Source organism: Odocoileus virginianus, chromosome 17 (assembly GCF_023699985.2).
Source record: "Odocoileus virginianus isolate 20LAN1187 ecotype Illinois chromosome 17, Ovbor_1.2, whole genome shotgun sequence".
Taxonomy (NCBI): Eukaryota; Metazoa; Chordata; class Mammalia; order Artiodactyla; family Cervidae; genus Odocoileus; species Odocoileus virginianus.
Window position 1 is genome coordinate 34,061,569 of NC_069690.1, and position 21,425 is coordinate 34,082,993.

General features: G+C 38.8%; 1 protein-coding gene and 1 non-coding gene across 7 annotated transcripts in view; both read left to right on the forward strand.

Moving 5' to 3' along the window:
• SPAG9 (sperm associated antigen 9) overlaps positions 1-21,425 on the forward strand; it is a 153,034-nt gene that overhangs the window by 77,903 nt on the left and 53,706 nt on the right. For all 6 annotated transcript variants that reach the window (XM_020914204.2, XM_020914205.2, XM_020914206.2 and 3 more), the window contains 2 exons: positions 998-1,148; positions 20,790-20,997. In XM_020914204.2, coding sequence (XP_020769863.1) covers positions 998-1,148; positions 20,790-20,997 — 359 coding nt within the window. The remainder of the gene's footprint in view (positions 1-997; positions 1,149-20,789; positions 20,998-21,425) is intronic.
• LOC139039315 (small nucleolar RNA SNORD86) lies at positions 5,433-5,519 on the forward strand. The gene has a single exon (XR_011492632.1). It is a non-coding gene; the product is annotated as a small nucleolar RNA SNORD86 (small nucleolar RNA).

Genomic DNA, 21,425 nt, shown 5'->3' on the forward strand with positions numbered 1-21,425 from the left:
AAAACTGACAGTTGTATTGTCATACATACTGTGATGAAAAGGAACTCATATGGAAAAATATGAGTTCCTGTAGAAAAATATGGTTTTCCTACTTTAGGGGATAAAACTCTAGGGGCAACAGAAGCCCAACCGAAAAGTTGAGAATTATGCTTTACTCAGGGATGTTTCTAAGGATTATAGTCCGTCAGGGCAGCCTCTCAGATAGCTCTGAGGACCTGTTCCAAACAAGCAAGGGAGGAACTCAGATACTCAGGAGTTTTTGCTAATTACAAAAGACAAACCTCTCAAGTTAATGATTTTAGTGCTTTTCTATGCTTGGGAAGATAGAGGAGTCGGGGCTTACTGAAATTATTTCTTTGATATGCATCTTAACCACCTAGGGTCAGTATCCCGTTTTTCTCCATCCTGAATTCCTCTCAGGGCATTTCATCCAGACTGGCTACAGTGGCTAATGGCTGAATGGCAGACAACATTCTATTCTTTCTTGATTGAAATGGCAGGCAACAATTTTTTGTACATGTTCTTTTGACTATTTAATCAGTAGGCCTGATTTAAACCATGTATTCATTTTCCTCAAGGCAGAAAAAACATACCCTAAAGAGATTTGGGTAAGTATTTAGGGATTAATATGAGAAATTGGAAAGCCTAGAGAAGCAGGAGTGGGGGTTGTTTGCAGTTCCCTAGGGCTGACCTAAGCATGAGTGAAACTGTAGCAGCTCCCCTTGCTGTGAAATCACACCATAGACTGCTTCCTGAGTAACTTAAGATTTTCTAAACTATTTTTTTACTACCTTTCTTAATTGATTTCTTGGGGCTTAATTTAAGTTCTAAGACTTCGTCCTTTCTCTTTGGTAAGTCTACTTGTTCAGATAGGCACACAATATTATTTAAGAGTGATGACTCTAAAGCAGTGACAGCCCAGGCTTATTACTTATAGTCATGATGAATAAAACTTAAAAATGAATTAATGCTTAGTTCTTCTGCCCTCTCCAAATAGAAAAGAACGTCCTATATCATTAGGGATTTTCCCTTTACCTTCTGGAGACGGATTGCTTACACCTGACACTCAGAAAGGTGGCGAGACCCCTGGATCAGAACAATGGAAATTTCAGGAATTAAGTCAACCACGTTCTCATACCAGTCTGAAGGTAAGCTTTATCCTATGAAAATCTTCAGTTTGTTTATAAGCTTTCTTATCCAAATTGAAGTGCTAGATAACCAGAAGAGAATAAAATGAAATAGTATGTGTACATTTTATTTTGTAAAACTAATGCTTTTTGGAAATGAGCTCTTCCTGTTTTATATTACTCGTTTTTCAAGTTTCATAGGAAAACAGACTCAAGCATTGTTACATATTGATTGTCATACTAATGACCAACATTTCTATTTCATTTAGGCTGTTTCTATTTGATTTACATTATATGAATTTAGGATGGGGTGATCAGTGAACCTAACTATGTTTTTAAGAATTGAAAATCATTGCCACCTGAAATCCTTGGTTCACCGCTGGGAAGCTTCACAATTTTACTTTACTTTAAAAAAACAAAAGGAAACGGCAGTCCAGTGTTCTTGCCTGGAAAATCCCATGGATAGCGGAGCCTGGCAGGCTGCATTCTGTGGGGTCAGTAGCGAAGAGTCAGACACAGCTGGGTGACAGTGTAACAATTTCCTCGAAACCTTCATAAACCAATATCCAAAAGTGCAGTGTGTTTAGCTAAAAAGGCCTGGTGTTAGTTCATTATAAATTATATTCTTGACCAAGAACTTGTTACAAAATAAGTTGTAAATATAAATATAGTATATTCTAAGAGTGGAGATATATACTAATAATTAAAAATATTTGAAGTTATAGTCTATATCTTATAAACTGGAATATTGATAAAGGGAACTGATTATAAAGGAACCTTGTTATGTTAGAAAATCTACTCTGTCATAAAACAAACAGACCACCTAAATGAATATAGTTGAGTTACTTACATCTTTATCTCTTTTTTTCTGGTCGCTTTCTCCAAATTACTTATCATGGTTTAAATATTCAGGTAACTCTTTAAAAAAAAAATTTTTTTTTTTTTAAATTTATTTGGCTGTACTGAGTCTTAGTTGTGACATACGGGATATTTAGTTGTGGCATGTGGGTCTAGTTTGCTGAGAATAAACCCAAGCCCCCTGCACTGGAAGCTCAGATTCTTAGCCACTGGAGCACCAGGGAAGTCCCCTTAGATAGCTTTTATGATACCTCTAAAATATGAAGTCATTTACTTATTTATTTTGTTTCTCTCCACCAAGATTGTAAAATCCATGCAGTTTATTTACTGCCATGTCCCTAGCACTTAGAAAAGGTGCCTAGCACATAGTTGTCTCTCAGAATATGTTTGTCAAATGAATTATTTGTTTTAGATGTTAGAAAGATTCTTTTGACATAATGTAAATGGTCTGTTTCTCAGCTCTAGTAGGTAGAGGCATTTAGAATCATTTCATTGACCTTTGAAATGTACTCAAAACAGTAAGAAGTAAATAAATATTTCATAGCTTTGCTCCCACTGCAAAGTATTTTTAACAGTAGGCCTACCCTCACATTTTTTCCATTCTCTGACAAGTCATAAACTGATTAACAGATGGATTTGAACAGGGGAGTCCTGTCCTCCCTAGGGATACTAAGGTAGGTATTCCCAAGAGGTTTTTAAAATAAAATCCAGTCTGTTTCTACTGTGGACATGGAGCCAGTAAGTGAGATAAAGGCTTAACAGGACTTCCCCTGGTGGTCCCAGTGGTTAAGAATCCACCAGCCAATGCAGGGGAAATGGATTAGACTCCTGGTTTGGGAAGATTCCACATGCTGTGGCAGCTAAGCCTGTGTACCACAACTGCTGGAGGCCATGCGCCACAGCTACTGAAGCCTGTGCGCCCTAGAGTCCATGCTCCACAAAAAGAGACGCCACCACAATGAGAAACCTTGCACACCACAGTTAGAGAGGAGCCCCTGCTTGCTGCAACGAGAGAAAGCCCACGTGTAGCAACAAAGACCCAATGCAGCCACTCCCCCCGCCCCAAAAGGGATAAGTTTGTGAAATATGTCTCATAATCAGGACATATTTTACTATTTACTTAAGTCTTTGTTATTAGTCAGATGTCTTTCTCTAACTTTGCAAAAGCCTGGGAGTTGGGTCTAGAGTTCACATGTGGATTGCATTGAAGAAACACACTAGTCTTGGTTTCCACGTCTGACAAAAGTTGGACTAGATCGTCTCTATTGTAATGTGTTTTTCAACTTTCATTTCTCTAAGAACTTTGAGGATGACCTAGCTCTATTAAGAGTATGCTCATAATATGAATTTTACTAGCACTTTTTTGTGTGTGTATGAAATAAGGTTAAGGTGAAATGTTGTGTGAGAAAACCAGGGAAACTATGGCAGAAGAATGACAGGAAAGGAGATTTGCCTGTGATTATAAATTTATGGACCTTTTTTGTTGCTTTATTGCAGATTTCTCACTGAGGGAGAGTTGTAGTCAGCAAGGTTATATCTTCGGTATACTATACCATTTAAGGAACTTGAGCATCTGTAGATTTTGGTATCCACAGGGAGTTCTGGAACAATCCCCTGCAGATAACAAGGGATAACTGTAATGGAATATCTGCCAGGACTGGTGCACCTGGAAAAATATACATGTTGTTCTTAAAAAACTTAAAAAGAAGTATTTGTACATATTTATTCCTTTGTTTATTGTATTCTTGTTGAGAAAATCAACAAAGAAACAAATGAAAGCATGGAATTTCAAGTAGTGTTACGTACTGTTTTTATAAAACAAAGTAAGGGGCTAGAGAATAGTAGTAAGAAGGGGTAGTTAAGGAGTTTCTCTTTGAAGTGGTGACTGTGCCCTGAGAAGAAGATGCCCAGGTGCATGGAAGGGTCCAGAGGAATATGTGCTTCAGAATGGCCAGGTAGCATCTGTAAAGGCCTCAAGGTGGGGACAGACCTTAGCATGTTGGAAGAGTGTTTTTGTTTTTTTTTTTTCTGTTCATCCTATTCCTCTGAGACTTTAATTCTACCTACTGCACCAGTGTGCCTTTTTTTTACGATCATCCAAAATATCCATCTTTCCAAATATGGAAAATTCCCATTCCCTTGCTACATTTTAGCAGCACTTGATACATTTGAATACTGTATTCTTCTTGAAGTGGTTTTTTTCACTTTGCTCCGAGGAAACTTCTCCCCACCCCTTCCCCACTCCCCCCAACCCCCCAGTCTCTGGTATTCTTCACAGGTCCTTTTCCTTTGCTGGTTTTGGACATCTAAATGTTGGCGTTCTCTAGAGCTTAATCTACTTAATCTCTGCTCTACTTAATCTATGTAACTCAAGTTTCATGTCTGTAAATACCATCCACCCATCAGCTTTCACAAATCTTAATCTCTGACCTTGATCCCTTTCCCGAACTCCACACTTTTGCATCCAGTTGCTTTTCTTTATAGTTTTCCCACATACGCATTTGTATCCTGCTTAGGTTACCACCAGTAGAAGTACTCTGTCAAGGCCAGTCTAAATGCCACAGCTTACATTGAAGCTTCACCTGACACCTTTTCGATGGTCCTCAAATCTAGTTTAGAGATCAGTTTAAAGCTGAAAGCAGAAGATTATTATACTGTGTCACTAACAGAAATTTTTTTATTGGGGGGCTTCTAGTGAAATTGGTAAAAAGGAACTTCTTATGTTAACTGACATTTTCTGTTGAAAATGTATTATAAAAATGCTAAGGCTGGGGGCTTCCCTGGTGGCTCAGTGGTTCAGGCCTAATTGGAGATGTAGATGGAGGAGCAGATATACTAGGTATGATAGTTTATCTGAAGTAGTATAATACTGTTTTTAAAATAGACTTTTAAAATGACTTAACCAAACATTTCTTTAAAATGAATTGGGACTTCCCTGGTGGCTCAGTGGTAGCCTGCCAATGCAGGTGACACGGGTCTGGTCCCTGAGCTGGGGAGATGCCACGTGCTGTGGAGCATCTAAGCCTGTGCGCCACAACTGCTGAGCCTGTGCTCTAGAGCCCAGGAACCGTAACTGCTGAGCCCACGTGCCGCAGCTACTGATGCCCTTGCCCCCTAGAGTCCGTGCTCTGCCACGAGAGACGCCACCACAATGAGAACCCTGCACACTGAGGCTGGAGGGTAGCCCTTGCCTGCTGCAACTGGAGAAAGGCCCAGATAGCTGTGAAGACTCAGCAGAGCCCCCGAACAATAAATAAATAAAGTTAGAAAGCTAAGGCTGAAAATGGTCAAAAATGTTAGGGTAAGGCTGTTCCTCCGACTGAATTATATTCACAAAAAAAGGAAATAGTATGTAGGTTACTCAAGAAGTAAGTAGTTGTGGTTGGAGGAAAGCAAAAGGATATCTTGAGTTACCAGGGTAAAGGGAAAGTACTCTTAGAATGGGACATTCACGGTGATGGTCGATCAGGGCTCCGTCACTTAAACAGGCTTCTTGCTATAGGGTTGATGGCCAGTCCCAGTGTCTGAGTGATTTCCTGGGTCCAGCAAAGGGATCAGATTTCCAGACTCATTTTCCCACTCTACCTTCATTGGCCAAGCAGCTGCCAAGAACAGAGGCCACCTCTCCTAATACCTGGCAAAACAAAGGCAGTATTGCCTCACAAATTGATTGCTTCTCTGAGGTACCCACCAGTGTATTTGGGGAGAAGCTTCGAGAACAAGTTGAGGAGGGACTGTCCTTCTATGTGTAGGAGATTGAAGAGATTCCACAAAAGAAATCTGCATGTCATGAAGGAGGCAATGATTCAGGCAGATGAAATAGCTGCTGAGATTACTAAGAAGCTGGAGAAACAGAAGAAACCCTTGAATAAGGAAAAGAAAAGGCTGGCTGCGATTGCCCTGGCATCTTCAGAAAGCAGTAGTGCCCCGGAGGAATAAGAAGACAAGTAAAAAACCCCAAAATAAGAAAAAGCAAACGCCTGGGGAGGCTCCCCGGGAGAATGGAGTGGAAGACCCATCTTATCACCTCCAAACCAAGAAAAAAAAATCTTTTTTCCAAGGAGGAGCTAGTTAATAGCAATATTGAAGAGACAGCTGGCTGTAGAAGTCTTTCCAAGAGGAAGAAGTCTTTTCCCAAAGAGAAATCAGTTAATGACCCAGAAGAGTCAGGAAACAAGAGGGTCCCCAAAGAAAAAGAAGAAATTCTCTTCCAAGGCAGACCCACTCAGCAGTGGACTTTAGGAAGCTTCTGCTAGCAAGAACAGAAAGTGAAAGTCACTCAGTCCTGTCTGCCTTTGCGACCCCATGGATTTTACAGTCCATTGAATTCTCCAGGCCAGAATACTCGAGTGGATAGCCTTTCCCTTCTCCAGGGGATCTTCACAACCCTGGGATTGAACCCAGGTCTCCCGCATTGCGGGCAGATTCTTTACCGGCTGAGCCACAAGGGAAGCCCAAGAATACTAGATTGGGTAGCCTATCCCTTTTCCAGCAGATCTTCCCAACCCAGAAATTGAACCAGGGCCTCCTGCCTTGCAGGTAGATTCTTTACCAACTGAGCTATCAGGGAAGCAAGAATGGTGGCTCCAAGAAAAAGAAAAAGCTCCAAAAACTATCCCAGAAATATTAGAATGGACATTTTCCTAGTGAGGTGTAACTTGCAGAGATATTTCCCTACGCATCCTCTAGAGCCCTATAAAATTAAAAACAAACCAGCAACAACAAAAATGGGACAGACTTGGTTGTTTGTGTGCTTAGAAGAAGAGTCCAATGTAAAAAGAAATTGAAAACAGGGAGTGAAGGAAGATGATTGATACATCAGAATTGCAGAGGAAGGGCCAGGGGAAAGGGATCACAGAGTCCAACTGCCATTAAAATCTACTTTACTGATAGGACACCTCACTTTGTCTTAATCTCTTGCCATTGCAAGCAATGCTGAGTTGAATAAACCTTGTACATAATTTTGTGCTGGTATTTATAGTTCCCATAAGTGGGATTGCTGAATCAAAGCCCATATTTCAGATTTTGCTAGATATCACCAAACTGCCTGCCAAAGGGATGGTAGCCGTTTGTATTCTCACCAGCTGTGTTGTGTAAGTTCTTCATTGCTTTACAAGTTTAGAGTTCAGATATCTCTCCCTTGTGCCCATATATAGAAAGAGAAAGAACAAAATGTTTTAAATATTTAAACTATGCTATGCATAAAATTGTCACAGTTTTTAGACCTTGATTGGTATCACTTTGGCAGTGATTTCATAGATTCCATCTAGTTTCACATGTACGCATATGTATGTGTATATATACAGCTAGTGCATGTATATGCACCTGCACATGCCTACAGACATGTGAATGTGCAAATATGTATATATATTCCAAAAAGGTTATTGCTTTTTCATTTTAAGAGTCTAAGTTGTTGGTTATTAGTAGAATGTGACTTTTAAAACAGAAAAATCAATTTTAGCTAAAAGCAACTGGGTTGGTACCTACTTAGGAAAGTTTTAAAGAGTTCTTTTAAAACTGCATGACTTGAAATACTTCAGTGGAACTGCTGTGAGAAGGTCTTGTTAGCAGGGTTTGGTATATAAAGCCAGTGGTCAATGCGTGCTGCATTCTTCAGAGGATGTGCTTAGCATGCAAAACGAAAAATGCCTGAACAGAGCCAGCATTCTTGTTTAGAAGAATTTTCCATCCTCCTCCATTTATGTTTAGTCGTTCCTATTTCTTTAGTTTTCCCAAGCTTGAATCTTTGTATTAGTTAAACCTTACTCTTGTATCTTCTGTGATTAAAGATCCTGTCGTAAAATGCATGTATGATTTTACATTTCAAAGCAGTTAATGTTCTTGGTTGTTTTTTGTTTTTTTGACTTTTCATTTTGAGACATTTTAGACTTAGAGAAAAGTTGCAAAAACAGTACAGAGGGAACGATACCCATCACCTGCCGTCCACCAATATTAACTAACCATGATAAGATTATTAAAACTAAAAAATTAACATTGGTACAATACTATTAGCTGAGCTACAGACTTGTATTCAGATTCTGCCAATTTTCCCACCAGTGTTCTTTTTTGGTTCCAGGATCCAGTCCAGGATCCCACATTGCATTGAGTTATGTTGCCTCAGTCTCTTCTAATATGTGAGCTTCTCAGTCTTTCCTTGTCTTTCATGACCTTCAAGCCGAAAGAATACTGGTTGGTTATTTTTTAGACTGTCTCTAAATTTGGGCTTCTCTGATGGTTTCTCATGGTTAGATTGAGGCTATATATTTTTAATAAGGTTGATACAGAAGCAGCATGCTGTATTGGTGATGTTAACCTTGATTGCTTGGTTCATCTAGTGTATGTTGGATTTCTCCACTGTAAAGTTATTATTTTTCTCTTTATAATTTGATTAATAAATATCTTGGTGGATATATTTTGAGACTGTGCTGATACCCTGTTTCAAACTTTCATTTACTGATTTTAGTACCCATCAGTGAATCTTAGCTACAATAATCATTATTGTGGTGTTCTAATGCTTATTTTCTATTTTCTTCATTCTGCATTTATTGAGGAATTCTTTGAGAAGAGAGAGCTACTCATTCCCTCCCTCCTTTCTTTCCTTGTTTGAACTAATAGATATTATCTTATCCTATAGGTTATCCAACACTGTTATAGTAAGTCCCGTACATACGAACAAGTTCCATTTTCAGAGCACGTTCCTAAGTCCAATTTGTAAGTCCAACAAAGTTAGTCTAGTTACCCAACTAACACAACCAGCCAAGTTGTACTGTACTGTAACAGGTTTATAATACTTTTCACACAAATAAAAACAAACACAGAAAATAAAGAAAACTTTTTAATCTTACAGTACAATACCTTTAAAAGTATAGTAGTACAACAGGCAAGAAGAGTTGCTGACTAGAGGAGGGAGAGAAGATGGGAGATGGTGGAGCTGAAAGACCGTCAGCAGTAGGAGACTCACAATTTCACTCATACCTGACATTGATGGAACGCACGTTCTCATTTTTGCAAGTTCAAAACTTGCACTTTTGTGTGTAGGGTACTTGCTGTATTTATTTTGTTGCTCAAATTGTTTCAGCTTAGGACATCAGGAGCTCTTTAAGGAGTCATCCTAATACCCTTTATGCCCATACTCTTCTGAGTCCTGACACCATCAGATGCTCCAGGCTCTTGTATTTTCCCTGTACCTGCTGTGCAATTAACTGCTTCTCAAAGAAACCCTGGTTCTGTTTATTGGAGAAAATATTTAGGAACCAAGATCTAGGCACTAAATGTGCTTATTGATTGGAATGTGATTGCTTCTAGGCCCTTTCTTCCTTTGATCCTTATGTTGGGTTTTTTCCATTGGTTTGTACTATACATTACTTCCTTTTGGATTTTTATATTAGTATTTACAGTGGAGTAAAATAAAAATAAGAGTTTTAAGAAAAATAGATTATTTGTTGTAATGTTTTATGTTTTGCTTGGGACAGAGAAAAAGGATTATTATTTAATATTATTAATAGTAAATAATTATTTAATACTCAAATTAAGATGTATTAATAATTGAGGCTTATTTAATAAGTTATTAAATTATTGCTTATTAAAACTTATTTAATAAGTCTCTTAATCTGGCAGAGAAACCAGACAACCAAGTCCAGAAAGCAGTGAGTCCCAAACAAAATGTCCCCAAAGAGACCCACACCAAGACACAGTTAAAATGTCAGAAGATCCCACATGCCTCGTGGCCAAAAACCAGAGTATAAACAACAGAAGCGGGCTTCCTGGTGGCTCAGTGGTAAAGGATCTGCCTTCCAATGCAAGAGACGCAGGTTTGATCCCTGGGCCAGGAAGATCCCACGTGCTTCGGAGCAAGTAAGCCCACAACCACTGGGCTTGTGCCCTAGAGCCCGGGAGCCACAACTACTGAAGCCTGTGCGCCCTGAAACCCATGCCCCACAGCAAGGGAGGCCACTGCAATGAGGTGTCTAAGCACGGCAATGAGAGAGTGGCCCCTACACTCCACAACCAGTTAGAAGGCCCACACTGCATCAAAGACCCAGCATAGCCCCCGCAAAAAGAATTGTGATAGAGGGTTATCTTTTTTGTTTTTACAGTGCTGACAAGATTCTGATTCCTGTTCTAAGTGCAGGTTACTCAGATGTATTCAGTTTGTGGAAATTGAGCTGTGCACTTGTGATATGTGAATTTATTTGTACGTGTATGACGCTTCAGTTTTTTACCAAAAAAATCTCTCTAGTGTCTTTCCCCTGCCTCGAGGCAACTTCTGTAACCAGTTTCTTGTGTCCTTCCTGAGTTATTTTAAGCATATAAAACCTTACATCTTTTTTTTTTTTCCCACAAGTACCGTATGAATCACACTTCACTTTGCTTTTTTTCCCCCTTTCACTTTAAATGTCTTGTGAATTGCTCAGTTTCTGCTTTTTTTTTTTCTTTTTTAATTGATCTGGGAGATCCTCCTAACTCTGAATTCAAAAATTGGAGGTCTAAAAGAGAACCAGTTCTCAAAGACATCATGCTGAATGACGGAAGCCTTAGACAAAAGAATATATGTTCTTGTATATTATCTAGGGTGAAACAGATAACCAGCCCAGGTTGGGTACATGAGACAAGTGCTCGGGCCTGGTGCACTGGGAAGACCCAGAGGGATCGGGTGGAGAGGGAGGTGGGAGGGGGGACCGGGATGGGGAATACATGTAAATCCATGGCTAATTCATTTCAATGTATAACAAAAACTACTGTAATGATGTAAAGTAATTAGCCTCCAACTAATAAAAATAAATGGAAAAAACAAACAAACAAACAAAAAAAGAATATATGTTCTGTGGTACCAACTATATGAAGTTTTATATAATGGAAAATGAATGTATGGTCAGGACAAAATTAGAACAGTAGTTGTCTCCGGTGGGATGTGGGTGGGATTGACTAAGAAAGGGCCTGAGGGAAATATCTAGGATGATGGTAATGTACTGTATCTTGATAGGGGGTTGGGTTAGACAGATGGGTGCACTTGTCAACACTCAGCAAAATACTCTTACAATTGTGCATTTTATGTAGGTTTAACTCAAAAATATGTAAAACAGATACTGAGCTCTAGTTGATGACACGCATGCTGAAATGTTCAGGGATGAGGTGTATTGATGATGACAGTGTCTTTGAAATGCATCATGGACTGGTAGAAAGATGGGTAGTTGTGTGATAAAGAATAGTAATAGAATAGTAAAATGTTAATGGGTAGAAACTAGGTGATAAGTATGTGGGTGGTCACTGAAAAATTCTAAAAGTAAAATATTGGGAGGAAAAGAGAAGGCAAGCAAGCTGGGTATTGCCTGGACAAAACATGATTAACCATTTTAAAGTGTACAGTCAGGTGGCATTTAGTGCATTCACAATGTTGTATAACCACCACCTCTCTAGTTTCGAAGCTTCGTCACAATTGAGACTTTGATTAGGAGTTACATTTATTTCTAAGTATTTTATTCTTTTTATGCTATTGTAAATGGAGTTGTTTTCTTAATTATCTTCTTGGATTGTTCGTTGCAGTTGATTTTTGTGTGTTAATTTTGTATCATGGAACTTTGCTGAATTCATTTATTAGCTTTAACTGTGTGTGTATAATCTTTAGGGTTTTCTAGATATAAGATCATGTTGTTAGTGAATAGAGATAATTTTACTTCTTCCTTTCTAATTTGAATTCCTATTTCTTCTTCTTGTCTACTTGCTCTGCCTAGAACGTCTAATATAATATTTACTAGAAGTGGCAAAAGTGGACATTGTTCCTAATTCTAGGGGAAAAACTTAGTCTTTTACCACTGAGTATGTTATTAGCCATGGGTTTTTCATATATGGCTCTCATCATAGTGAGTTTCCCTCTGTTTCTTGTTCATTTAAGTGTTTTTATTGTGAAAAGATGTGGAATTTTGTCATTTTATTATTGCAACAATTGAGATGATTTGGGGTTTTTTTCCCTTCATTCTATTAAGGTGGCATATCACATTGATTAATTTTTGTCTGTTGACCCATTCTCAAATTCCAGGAGTAAATCCCCATTTGATCATTGTGTATAATCCTTTTAATGTACTGCTTTGGTTTGCTCGTGTTTTGTTCAAGACTTCTGTCAGTAGTTGTAGAGGATATTTGTAATTTTCTTGTAGTGTCTTTGCCTGTCTTTGGTATCAGTGTAAAAGTTTTCAAAATATATGCTGGATGCAAAAAAAATGGATTATATGTTGTAATATTTTATGGTTTGTTTGGGACAGAGCATAAGGAATATTATTTAATATTACTAATATTAAATAGCTGTTATTTAATAATTCTCAAATTAAGACTTATTTAATAATTGAGACATCTATAAGTCTCAAAATACACCCACCAGTAATTAAATACTGTTCAATAATAATGAAGGTTTATTACTTTTCGCTGCATCGGGTCTCTGTTGCTGCACTGGCTTTCTGCAGCCGTGGCGAGCATGGTAGCGCGCAGGCTTCTCGTTGCCGTGGCTTCTCTAGTTGAGGGCCAGAGGCTGTAGAGCATGGAGGCTCCGCAGTTGCAGCGCGGGCTGTGGAGTGCGGGCTCAGTAGTTGTGGTCCATGGACTTAGTCTCCCCATGGCATGTGGAACCATCCCAGGGTAGGGATCAAAGCCGTGGCCCCTGCAGTAGCAGGCGGATTCTTAACCGCTGCGCCACCAGGGAAGTCCTATAACTTCAACTGCTATTTACCAACTTTCCCACTCACGTATATCCTTATTTGATAACTTCAGGGATCATCCACAGCTGACACTGGGGGCTTAAAGGGAAAACTGAGTTAAGATTTACTCTTCTTAATATTTTGGTACTTTCCCATTCATTCATTCATTCATTTTTATTGAGGTATAACTGACAAAATTATAAGATTCATACTTAAAAGGGAAGGCCCTCTTAAACTCTTGCTTAGAAAAGACGCAGTGAATTAGTTCTTTCTTACTGGGTGTTAATAAATAAGGTTTTCTCCCCCCCTCTTTTTGGCATATTTATTATGTTGTATGTTGACCAAAATACTCGTGTATGTTGAGAATGAAAACTGGTAAAACTTGGTTGGTTAAAAATAACATTGTTAAAAATGATGGTATTTAAAGATTCTATTTCTAATGTGACTTCTTTTGAAGTAACTGGCACATGCATATTTATTACTGTTGATATTTAATGTTTAAACAAACTCTTAAAATAGGAAAAATAGCTTTAAGTATTTTCTGTTGAAGAAAAACTACCTTGCTTTTTACATTAAAAAACTTTGATACCTGCTGGGTCACAAACAATGCCAGATGCTAGAAATGTAAAGTTGATCTGAAATCCCTTTTTTTATAAAGCAGGCTTAATAATTATTTTACAAGGTTATATTAATAAGGTTGCACAATCAAATAATATTGAATCTAGAGTAAAAAATGTAAATTCCGTTCCTTCACCTCAGTTATCCTCATTTGGTATATTCTTCATGCTCCTTTCTTCACATATGCATGTGAAAGTTGCTCAGTCGTGTCTGACTCTTTGTGAACCCATGGATTATACTGGAGTGGGTAGCCTTTCCCTTCTCCAGGGGATTTTCCCAACCCAGGGATCGAACCCAGGTTTCCCGCATTGCCAACCCAGGGATTGAACCCAGGTCTCCCGCATTGGGGTCAGATTCTTTACCAGCTGAGCCACAAGGGAAGCCCAAGAATACGGGAGTGAGCAGCCTATCCCTTCTCCAGGGGATCTTCCCAACCCAGGAATTGAACTGGGGTCTCCTACATTGCAGGTGGATTCTTTACCAGCTGACCTATCAGGGAAGTCCACATTGCACATAGATAATACATACTCACATATGTCTTTGTAAGATAAATGAGTTTATGTTTCTTTTAAGTATTTCCTGCAGCTTTTTGTTTTCCATTTTGAAATACATATTCACAATCTTTTCGTTTTTATTTAGAGTTATTTACCTAGCTTTTGATGAAATGTTAGTTGAGAAGAGTTAAAGATGAGAATCCAGAACCAAAGCTCGTTTGAACAGATATTAAAGGAGATGCAGTCTGATTTGTACAAAGTGAATCATACTGTGGTATATTAAATGGAATATCATCCAACCTTATAAAAAATCTTGCCATTTTTGATAACATGGATGGACCTAGAGGGTATTATGCCAAGTGAAAAAAATCAGTCAGTGAAAGACAAATACCATGTGATTTCTCTCATATGTGGAACCTAAAAACAAAGCAAAATGAGCAAACATAAAACAGAAGCAGACTCATAGGTACAGAGGACAAATTGAAGTTGCTAGAGGGGAGTGAGGTGTGAGGAGATGAGTGAAATAGGTGAGGAAGGTACAAAGCCACTTTCATAGAATAAAGAAGTCAAAGGGTTGTAATGTATAGCATAGAGAATACAGTCAATAATATTGTAATAACTTTGTATGGAACAGTTGATACTTAGACTTATTATGGTGGTCATTTTATAATGTCTAAAAATACCAAACCACTGTGTTATACACCTGAAACTAATATAGTGTTGTAAGTCAATTGATTCATTTAGAAAAAAAGTGAATCTTGTCTTGTTCATCTGTACTTTTTTGGGTGGGAACTAAGAGAGTGCAGCACAGCTGTATTTAGACTTTCAAAAAGAGTGATGGATTTCCAGACTAAGAATATTTAAAACTTGAAGTTGCTTTATGTTTAAGAGAAACACTGTTGTCTCAAAGAGGGCAAATGTATAAGTAGAGAATATGAGTAAATAGATTGTTTTTTGAGAAAGGATTTGAATCTTGGTCACTCTTTAATTATTAGTGTTCTCTATCAGTTTCAGAAATGATAGGGGGTGAGGCAAGGGGAAGAAGAGTGTGTTTATCATTTCCAAGTATGCTAAATTGGAATATTTATCATGTTAATTATTCAAGATGATTAGGATAAATTTCAGGAAGATTTCTCTTTTGGGGGGATTCCCTGGTAGCTCAGCTGGTAAAGAATCCATCTGAAGCGCAGGAGACCCTGGTTCGATTCCTGGGTTGGGACAATCCACTGGAGAAGGGATAGGCTACCCGCTCCAGTATTCTTGGGCTTCCCTGGTGGCTCAGCTGGTAAAGAATCCATCTGAAGCGCAGGAGACCCTGGTTCGATTCCTGGGTTGGGACAATCCGCTGGAGAAGGGATAGGCTACCCGCTCCAGTATTCTTGGGCTTCCCTGGTGGCTCAGCTGGTAGAGAATCCGTCTGCAGTACAGGAGACCTGGGTTCTATCCCTGAGCTGGGAAGATTCCCTGGAGAAGGGAACTTATACCCACGCCACTGTTCTGGTCAGGAGAATTCCATGGACTGTATAGTCCATGGGGTCACAAAGAGTCCAACACAACTGAGTGACTTTTGCTTCAATTCAGTTGGGTCTTCGTTGCTGTGTGGGCTTCTCGTTAGTTGCAGCAAGCAGGGGCTAGTTACGTTGTGTGGGCTTCTTGTTGCGATGGCTTCTTTTCTGGCGGAGCATGGACTCGAGAGCACAGGCTCAATAGTTGTGGCTTGGGCTTAATTGCTCTGTGGCATGTGGGATCTTCCCGATCAGTCTCTCCTGCATTGGCAGGCGGATTCTTTACCACTGAACCACCAGGGAAGCCCTTATGAATAGAAAAAACAGTTAAGTGATAAACTGCTTATTGACAAAGTATAGGGTAAGATAAGACCCAGGTGGTGGCTTTTGAGTCATGATATGGCTTAAAATAGAGACTTAAAGGAGGTGATTTTAAGTCAGAACAAAACCCCCAAACCCTCTTTTGAACAAAGTAGGAAATAGAGATGGACCTTGTTATCCTGAGAGGTAGCACAAGCCAAAGATACTTAGACATATGCTGACACCTAGTAAATATATGAATTTTTTTTCTCTTTTATAATCTTTCCCTATTCCCAGGTCAGAAGTAGCCCTGAACCTCTGAAGGCTATAGAACAGGAGGTGAAAATGGGCTTTCAAAACATTTTGCAGAAAGTAGATGAAAGTGATTAACTTTTGGTTACTTCCTCAACTACTGCTCTCAAGATATCAAGTGCTCAGTTTGGAAGACTACTGATGTTATTCACTGAGTGAGTGAAAGTTGCTCAGTCATGTCTGATTCTTTGTGACCCCATGGACTATACAGTCTATGGAATTCTTCAGGCCAGAATACTGGAGTGGGTAGCCTTTCCCTTTTCCAGGGGATCTTCCCAACCCAGGGATCAAACCCAGGTCTGCCACATTGCAGGCAGATATTTTTTACCAGCTGAACCACTACAGTGGTTGCTAGGGCTTTACTGTAATCTATAAAGGAGAGAAAAGAATAAGTAAATCCTTTGGAAGTTCAGCTTATTTCTCTTTATACAGCTGTGGGTAAGAAGACTTCTATGTTTGCACAAATACCATCCTCGGGGCAGAATGTACATAACTTGAAGGTATCCTGGAGACAGCCTAGTAAGTCATTTTACCATGGGCTGCCTCCCTAGTTAAACAGATTTGTTTAACGCCTGTTAGGGCACCATTCAGCAAATATCTTTTGAGAGCCTGCTTCATGTCAGGCTTGATATACTAGGCACTGGGGATATAAGGACAAAATAAGACTTTATCCTACCCACTAGATCAGGGTTAACCAGGGTAAGGCCTTCACCTGGTTCCTAACAGTGGAACCAGTATCATTTTCAGAAATATCTTCAGAAGTAGGTCAACTATGCCTCTGTTTTAATAAGCTAAAATTTTTTGAACCTATAGTATAACTTAGAGCTAGATTTACTTCATCTCGGTGGTTCTCAGTGTTTCTTTGGATCACGGATTCCTCTAGGAATCAGATTAAAGTTATGAAGCTCTCCAGAAAATACATGTATATACAGAATTTTGTGATTCTGTTTGTCTTTTGCTTAGATTAGGCTTAAAATCTTTGAAGCTAAAGACAGGTTTATATAGCAGAGTTACTTGCCCTCTTTCTTAGCTTATTTCAGATGAAATCAGGCAAGCTACTTAAGCAAACACTATATTAGAACACTTCTAAATTGTCCTTAATTGGCTAATTTTATTTTTATAGTTGTGAACTTACTTTATAGTCTCTCTGAATATAACTAGCAATGGGGCAATGGCAGATAATATGTGACATATATATTATATACAGCACTGGGTACGTGAGGCATTGATGAATGGAACAATTGAAAGTATTTTGTAAAGGTGTATAGACTTTTAGCCTGATATCTAAAACCAGCAGAAAAATAGCACAAAGACCAGATTGTTTTCACCATGGTATCTCAAGTGAAGCTAAAATTAATGCCACCTATTCAAGTGGAATCACATTGTATTTGTCTTTTTGTGATTGGCTTATTTCACTTAGTATAATGTCCTCTAGATTCATCCATGTTGTAACAAGGAAATCACAGGATTTCCCTCCATTTTAAAGCTGAATAATATTCCATTGTGTGTGTATGTATATACATATATACATACATACATACATATATATATATATTTATACACCATATTTTGTTTATACATTTCATCCCTTGTTGGACATTTGGATTGCTTCCACTTGTTGATTACTATGAATAATTCTGCTGTGAATGTGCGTGTGTAAACATCTCTTTGAATCCCTGGCTCCAAATCTTTTTGTTTTATACGCAGAAGGGGTAGTGCTGGATCATATTTTGGTTCTATTTTTAATTTTATGAGGAAATATTATACTGTTTTCCATAGCAGTTGCACTATCATATCACCCCACCCGCAGTACACAGGGGTCCTGATTTCTTCACATCTCACCACGACTTATTATCTTGCACAGGAGTGCCATTCTTTTGTAGTTACAGCACTGGAACCCCAAGTCAGGTTCCTTAGTTTTGTGGGCATTGTTTAGTGACTTGAAAGCCTGTAATAAGAGAGTTTCTTGAAGATTGAAAGACTTTGAGTGGGGTTACAAAACAAGTGCATTTATTAGAAAGAGACTTGACCACCCAGCAAGTCTTCACTTATGGCACCTACATGTGTCATTGAAGAGGACCTCTTAATTCAAATTGTTAGGCTGGTGGTCTTCAGATAAATAAAGCAGCATTTGTAGTCAAAATTGGTAGCTGAAATAGTACAACCTGACATAGAGCAACATAAAATAGGAATTAGAGGTCTCTTAATGTCACAGATTGAATATGAAATAATAGCATGCAACTCCCCGACAACTTCACATTAAATAATTCATATCAATGCTTCCAGTTTCCATTTAGGTCCTAGTAAAAATTTTTCCTCATTTTGTACCTGAAGTCTTATGGACTTACTGTTGACCAGTGATATATTTTATATTTAACAGCAGGCTAATATTAAGGATTATCTTTCTTCCTTCTATCTTTAGTTGGATGCATTGTTAGTGACAGAATTTCATAATTTCTTCCATAGGAGAAAAAAATATTGTGCCCTCAGTCAAACACTGTGGCGGAGACTTTTCATTTCATTTGTTCACTGTTCAGTTGCTCAGTCAAGTCTGACACTTTGTGACCTCATGGACTGCAGCATGCCAGGCTTCCCTGTCCTTCCCTATCTCTTGGAGTTTACTCATACTCATGTCTGTGGAGTCAGTGATAGCATGCAGCCATCTCATACTCGGATGCCCCCTTCTCTTCCTGCCCTCAGTCTTTCCCAGCATCAGAATCTTTTCCAATGAGTTGGTTCTTTGCATCATGTGGCCAAAATATTGGCACTTGAGCTTCTGCATCTGTGCTTCCACTGAATATTCAGGGTTGATTTCCTTTAGGATTGACTGGTTTGATTTCCTTGCAGTCCAAGGGACTCTCAACAGTCTTCTGCAGCACCCCAGTTTGAAAGTGTCAGTTCTTTGGCATCAGCCTTCTTTATGGTCCAACTCTCACATCCATACATGACTGCTGGAAAAACCATAGCTTTGACCATACAGACCTTTGTTGGCAAAGTGATGACTGCGTTTTAATATGCTGTCTAGGTTTGTCATAACTTTTCTTCCAAGGAGCAAGCATCTTTTAATTTCATGACTGCGGTGTCAGTCCCACAGTGATTTTTTGAGCCCAAGAAAATAAAGTCTGTCACTGTTGCCATTTTCTCCCCTATCTATTTGTCATGAAGTGATGGGACTGGATGCCATGAGCTTAGTTTTTTGAATGCTGGGTTTTAAGCCAGCTTTTTCACTCTGGTCTTTCACCTTCATCAAGAGGCTCTTTAATTCCTCTTTGTTTTCTGCCATTAGGGTGGTGTTATCTGCATAACTACCACACAGTTGGGCTCATTTCACATACTAGCAAAGTTATGCTCAAAATCTTTAAAGCTAGGCTTCAGTAGTACTTGAACCAAGAACTTCCAAATGTACAAGCTGCATTTCCAAGAGGGAGAAGTACCAGAGATCAAATTGCTCATATTTGTTGGATCATGGAGAAAGCAAGGGAGTTCCAGAAAAACATCTACTTCTGCTTCACTGACTAAGCTAAAGCTTTTGACTGTGTGGATCACAGCTGTGGAGAATTCTACTGATAGGAGTACCAGACTACATTACCTGCCTCCTGAGAAACCTCTATATGGGTCAAGAAGGAACAGTTAGAACCAGATATGGAACAACTGACTGGCTCAAAATTGGGAACAACCAATTGTTCAAATATTGTCACTCTGCTTATTTAACTTACATGCAGAGTACATCATGTAAAATGCTGGGCAGGAGGAAACAGAAGCTAGAATCAAGAAATATAAACAACTTCAGATATGCAGATGATACCACTCTAATGGCAGAAAGTGAAGAGGAACTAAAGAGCTGGCTTAAAACTCAACATTCAAAAATCTAAGATCATGGCATCTGGTCCCATCACTATGGCAAATAGAAAGGGAAGAAGTGGAAGCAGTCACAGATTTTATTTTCTTGGGCTTCAGAATCAGTGTGGACGGTGACTGCAGCCATGAAATTAGAAGACAGTTGCTCTACAAGCCTAGACAGCGTATTCAATAGTAGAGATACCACTTTGCCAACAAAGGTCCGATTAGTCAAAGCTACGGTTTTTCTAGTAGTCATGTACAGGTGTGACCATAAAGTTGGACCATAAAGAAAGCTGAGCATGAAGATGAATTGATGCTTTCCAATTGTGCTAAAGAAGACTCTTTAGAGTCTCTTGGACTGCAAGGAGATCAAACCAGGCAATCTGAAGGAAATGAGCCCTGAGTATTCATTGGAAGGACTGATGCTGAAGCTGGAGCTTCAGTACTTTAGCCTCCCGATTCTAAGAGCTGACTCATTGGAAAAGACCCTGATGCTGGGAAAGATTGAGGGCAGGGAGAAGAGGGCGACGGAGGATGAGATGGTTAGATAGCATCACCAACTTAATGGACATGAATTTGAGCAAGCTCTGGGAGATAGTGAAGGATAGGGAAGCCTGGAGTGCTGCAGTCCATTGGTTCACAAAGAGCTGGACATGACTGAGCTACTGAAGAGTAACAACAACCACCACATAGTACATCTTTAAGTGTTTTGAGACGAGTCTTCATTATCAAATGATTGTGCAAATTGGGACTGCCATTATAAACTCTGATGATGACATTAGTGTATATACTTTTATTGATAATACTGCCAGTCCTCCTTTATCTTTACTTTTTCTATTTAGAAGAATATCACGTATGTCTGGAAAAATATTATTACTTAACTATTACCCAGTTACTTGAAAACAAGCTACAAAGATTATTTGATTACTTTTGGTAATAAGTGACTTACTGGTTTTTAACAGAATTTTCTTTCAAGTTTCTTTACCTATTTAAAAGACCATTTAAATAAATTACTCATCAAAATGTTTTCCCTAATTATATTTGTAGGATGAACTTTCTGATGTTAGCCAGGGAGGATCTAAAGCTACCACTCCAGCGTCAACAACTGCTTCAGATGTGGCAGCTATACCTATCGATACTCCCTTACATGAGGAGAATGAAGGAATTGTGAAGGTTGCAGATACACCAGATAAGTCAGAGATAAGCAAGCATATTGAAGTACAAGTAGTCCAAGAAACTAGAAACATATCAACAGGTAAGTAACCTTAGTTTTTTCTATACTGGCAAAGTATTCAGTAAATCCAAATGATGCAAATGTGAGAAGGTACATCTTTGGGGGGTGTTGCTGCTGTAGATTCATAAAATTGTACTCAATTGTAAATAAGCTTAAAATACGTGATGATTAAAAGTTAAGTTTTAGAGAGTAAAAATGGCATGGGTAAAGAGTGGCTGGGGTTTGGAGAGCCTGAAAGGCAGGAAGACATTCTTTATCTGTTCCCTGCCATAGGTCATTAGTCTCTGTCCTTAATCTCTCTGTATTTCATCCCTTAATTAAAATGAAAATACTGAGTTCTGGCCTGGTGTACAGTGCATTGTGTCCAAAGTAACACAAATGAAAACTTTCATTGTTTTTTTTTTAATTTCCATATTGACTGTTAGTTGAATATATGACCTATTGTCTGT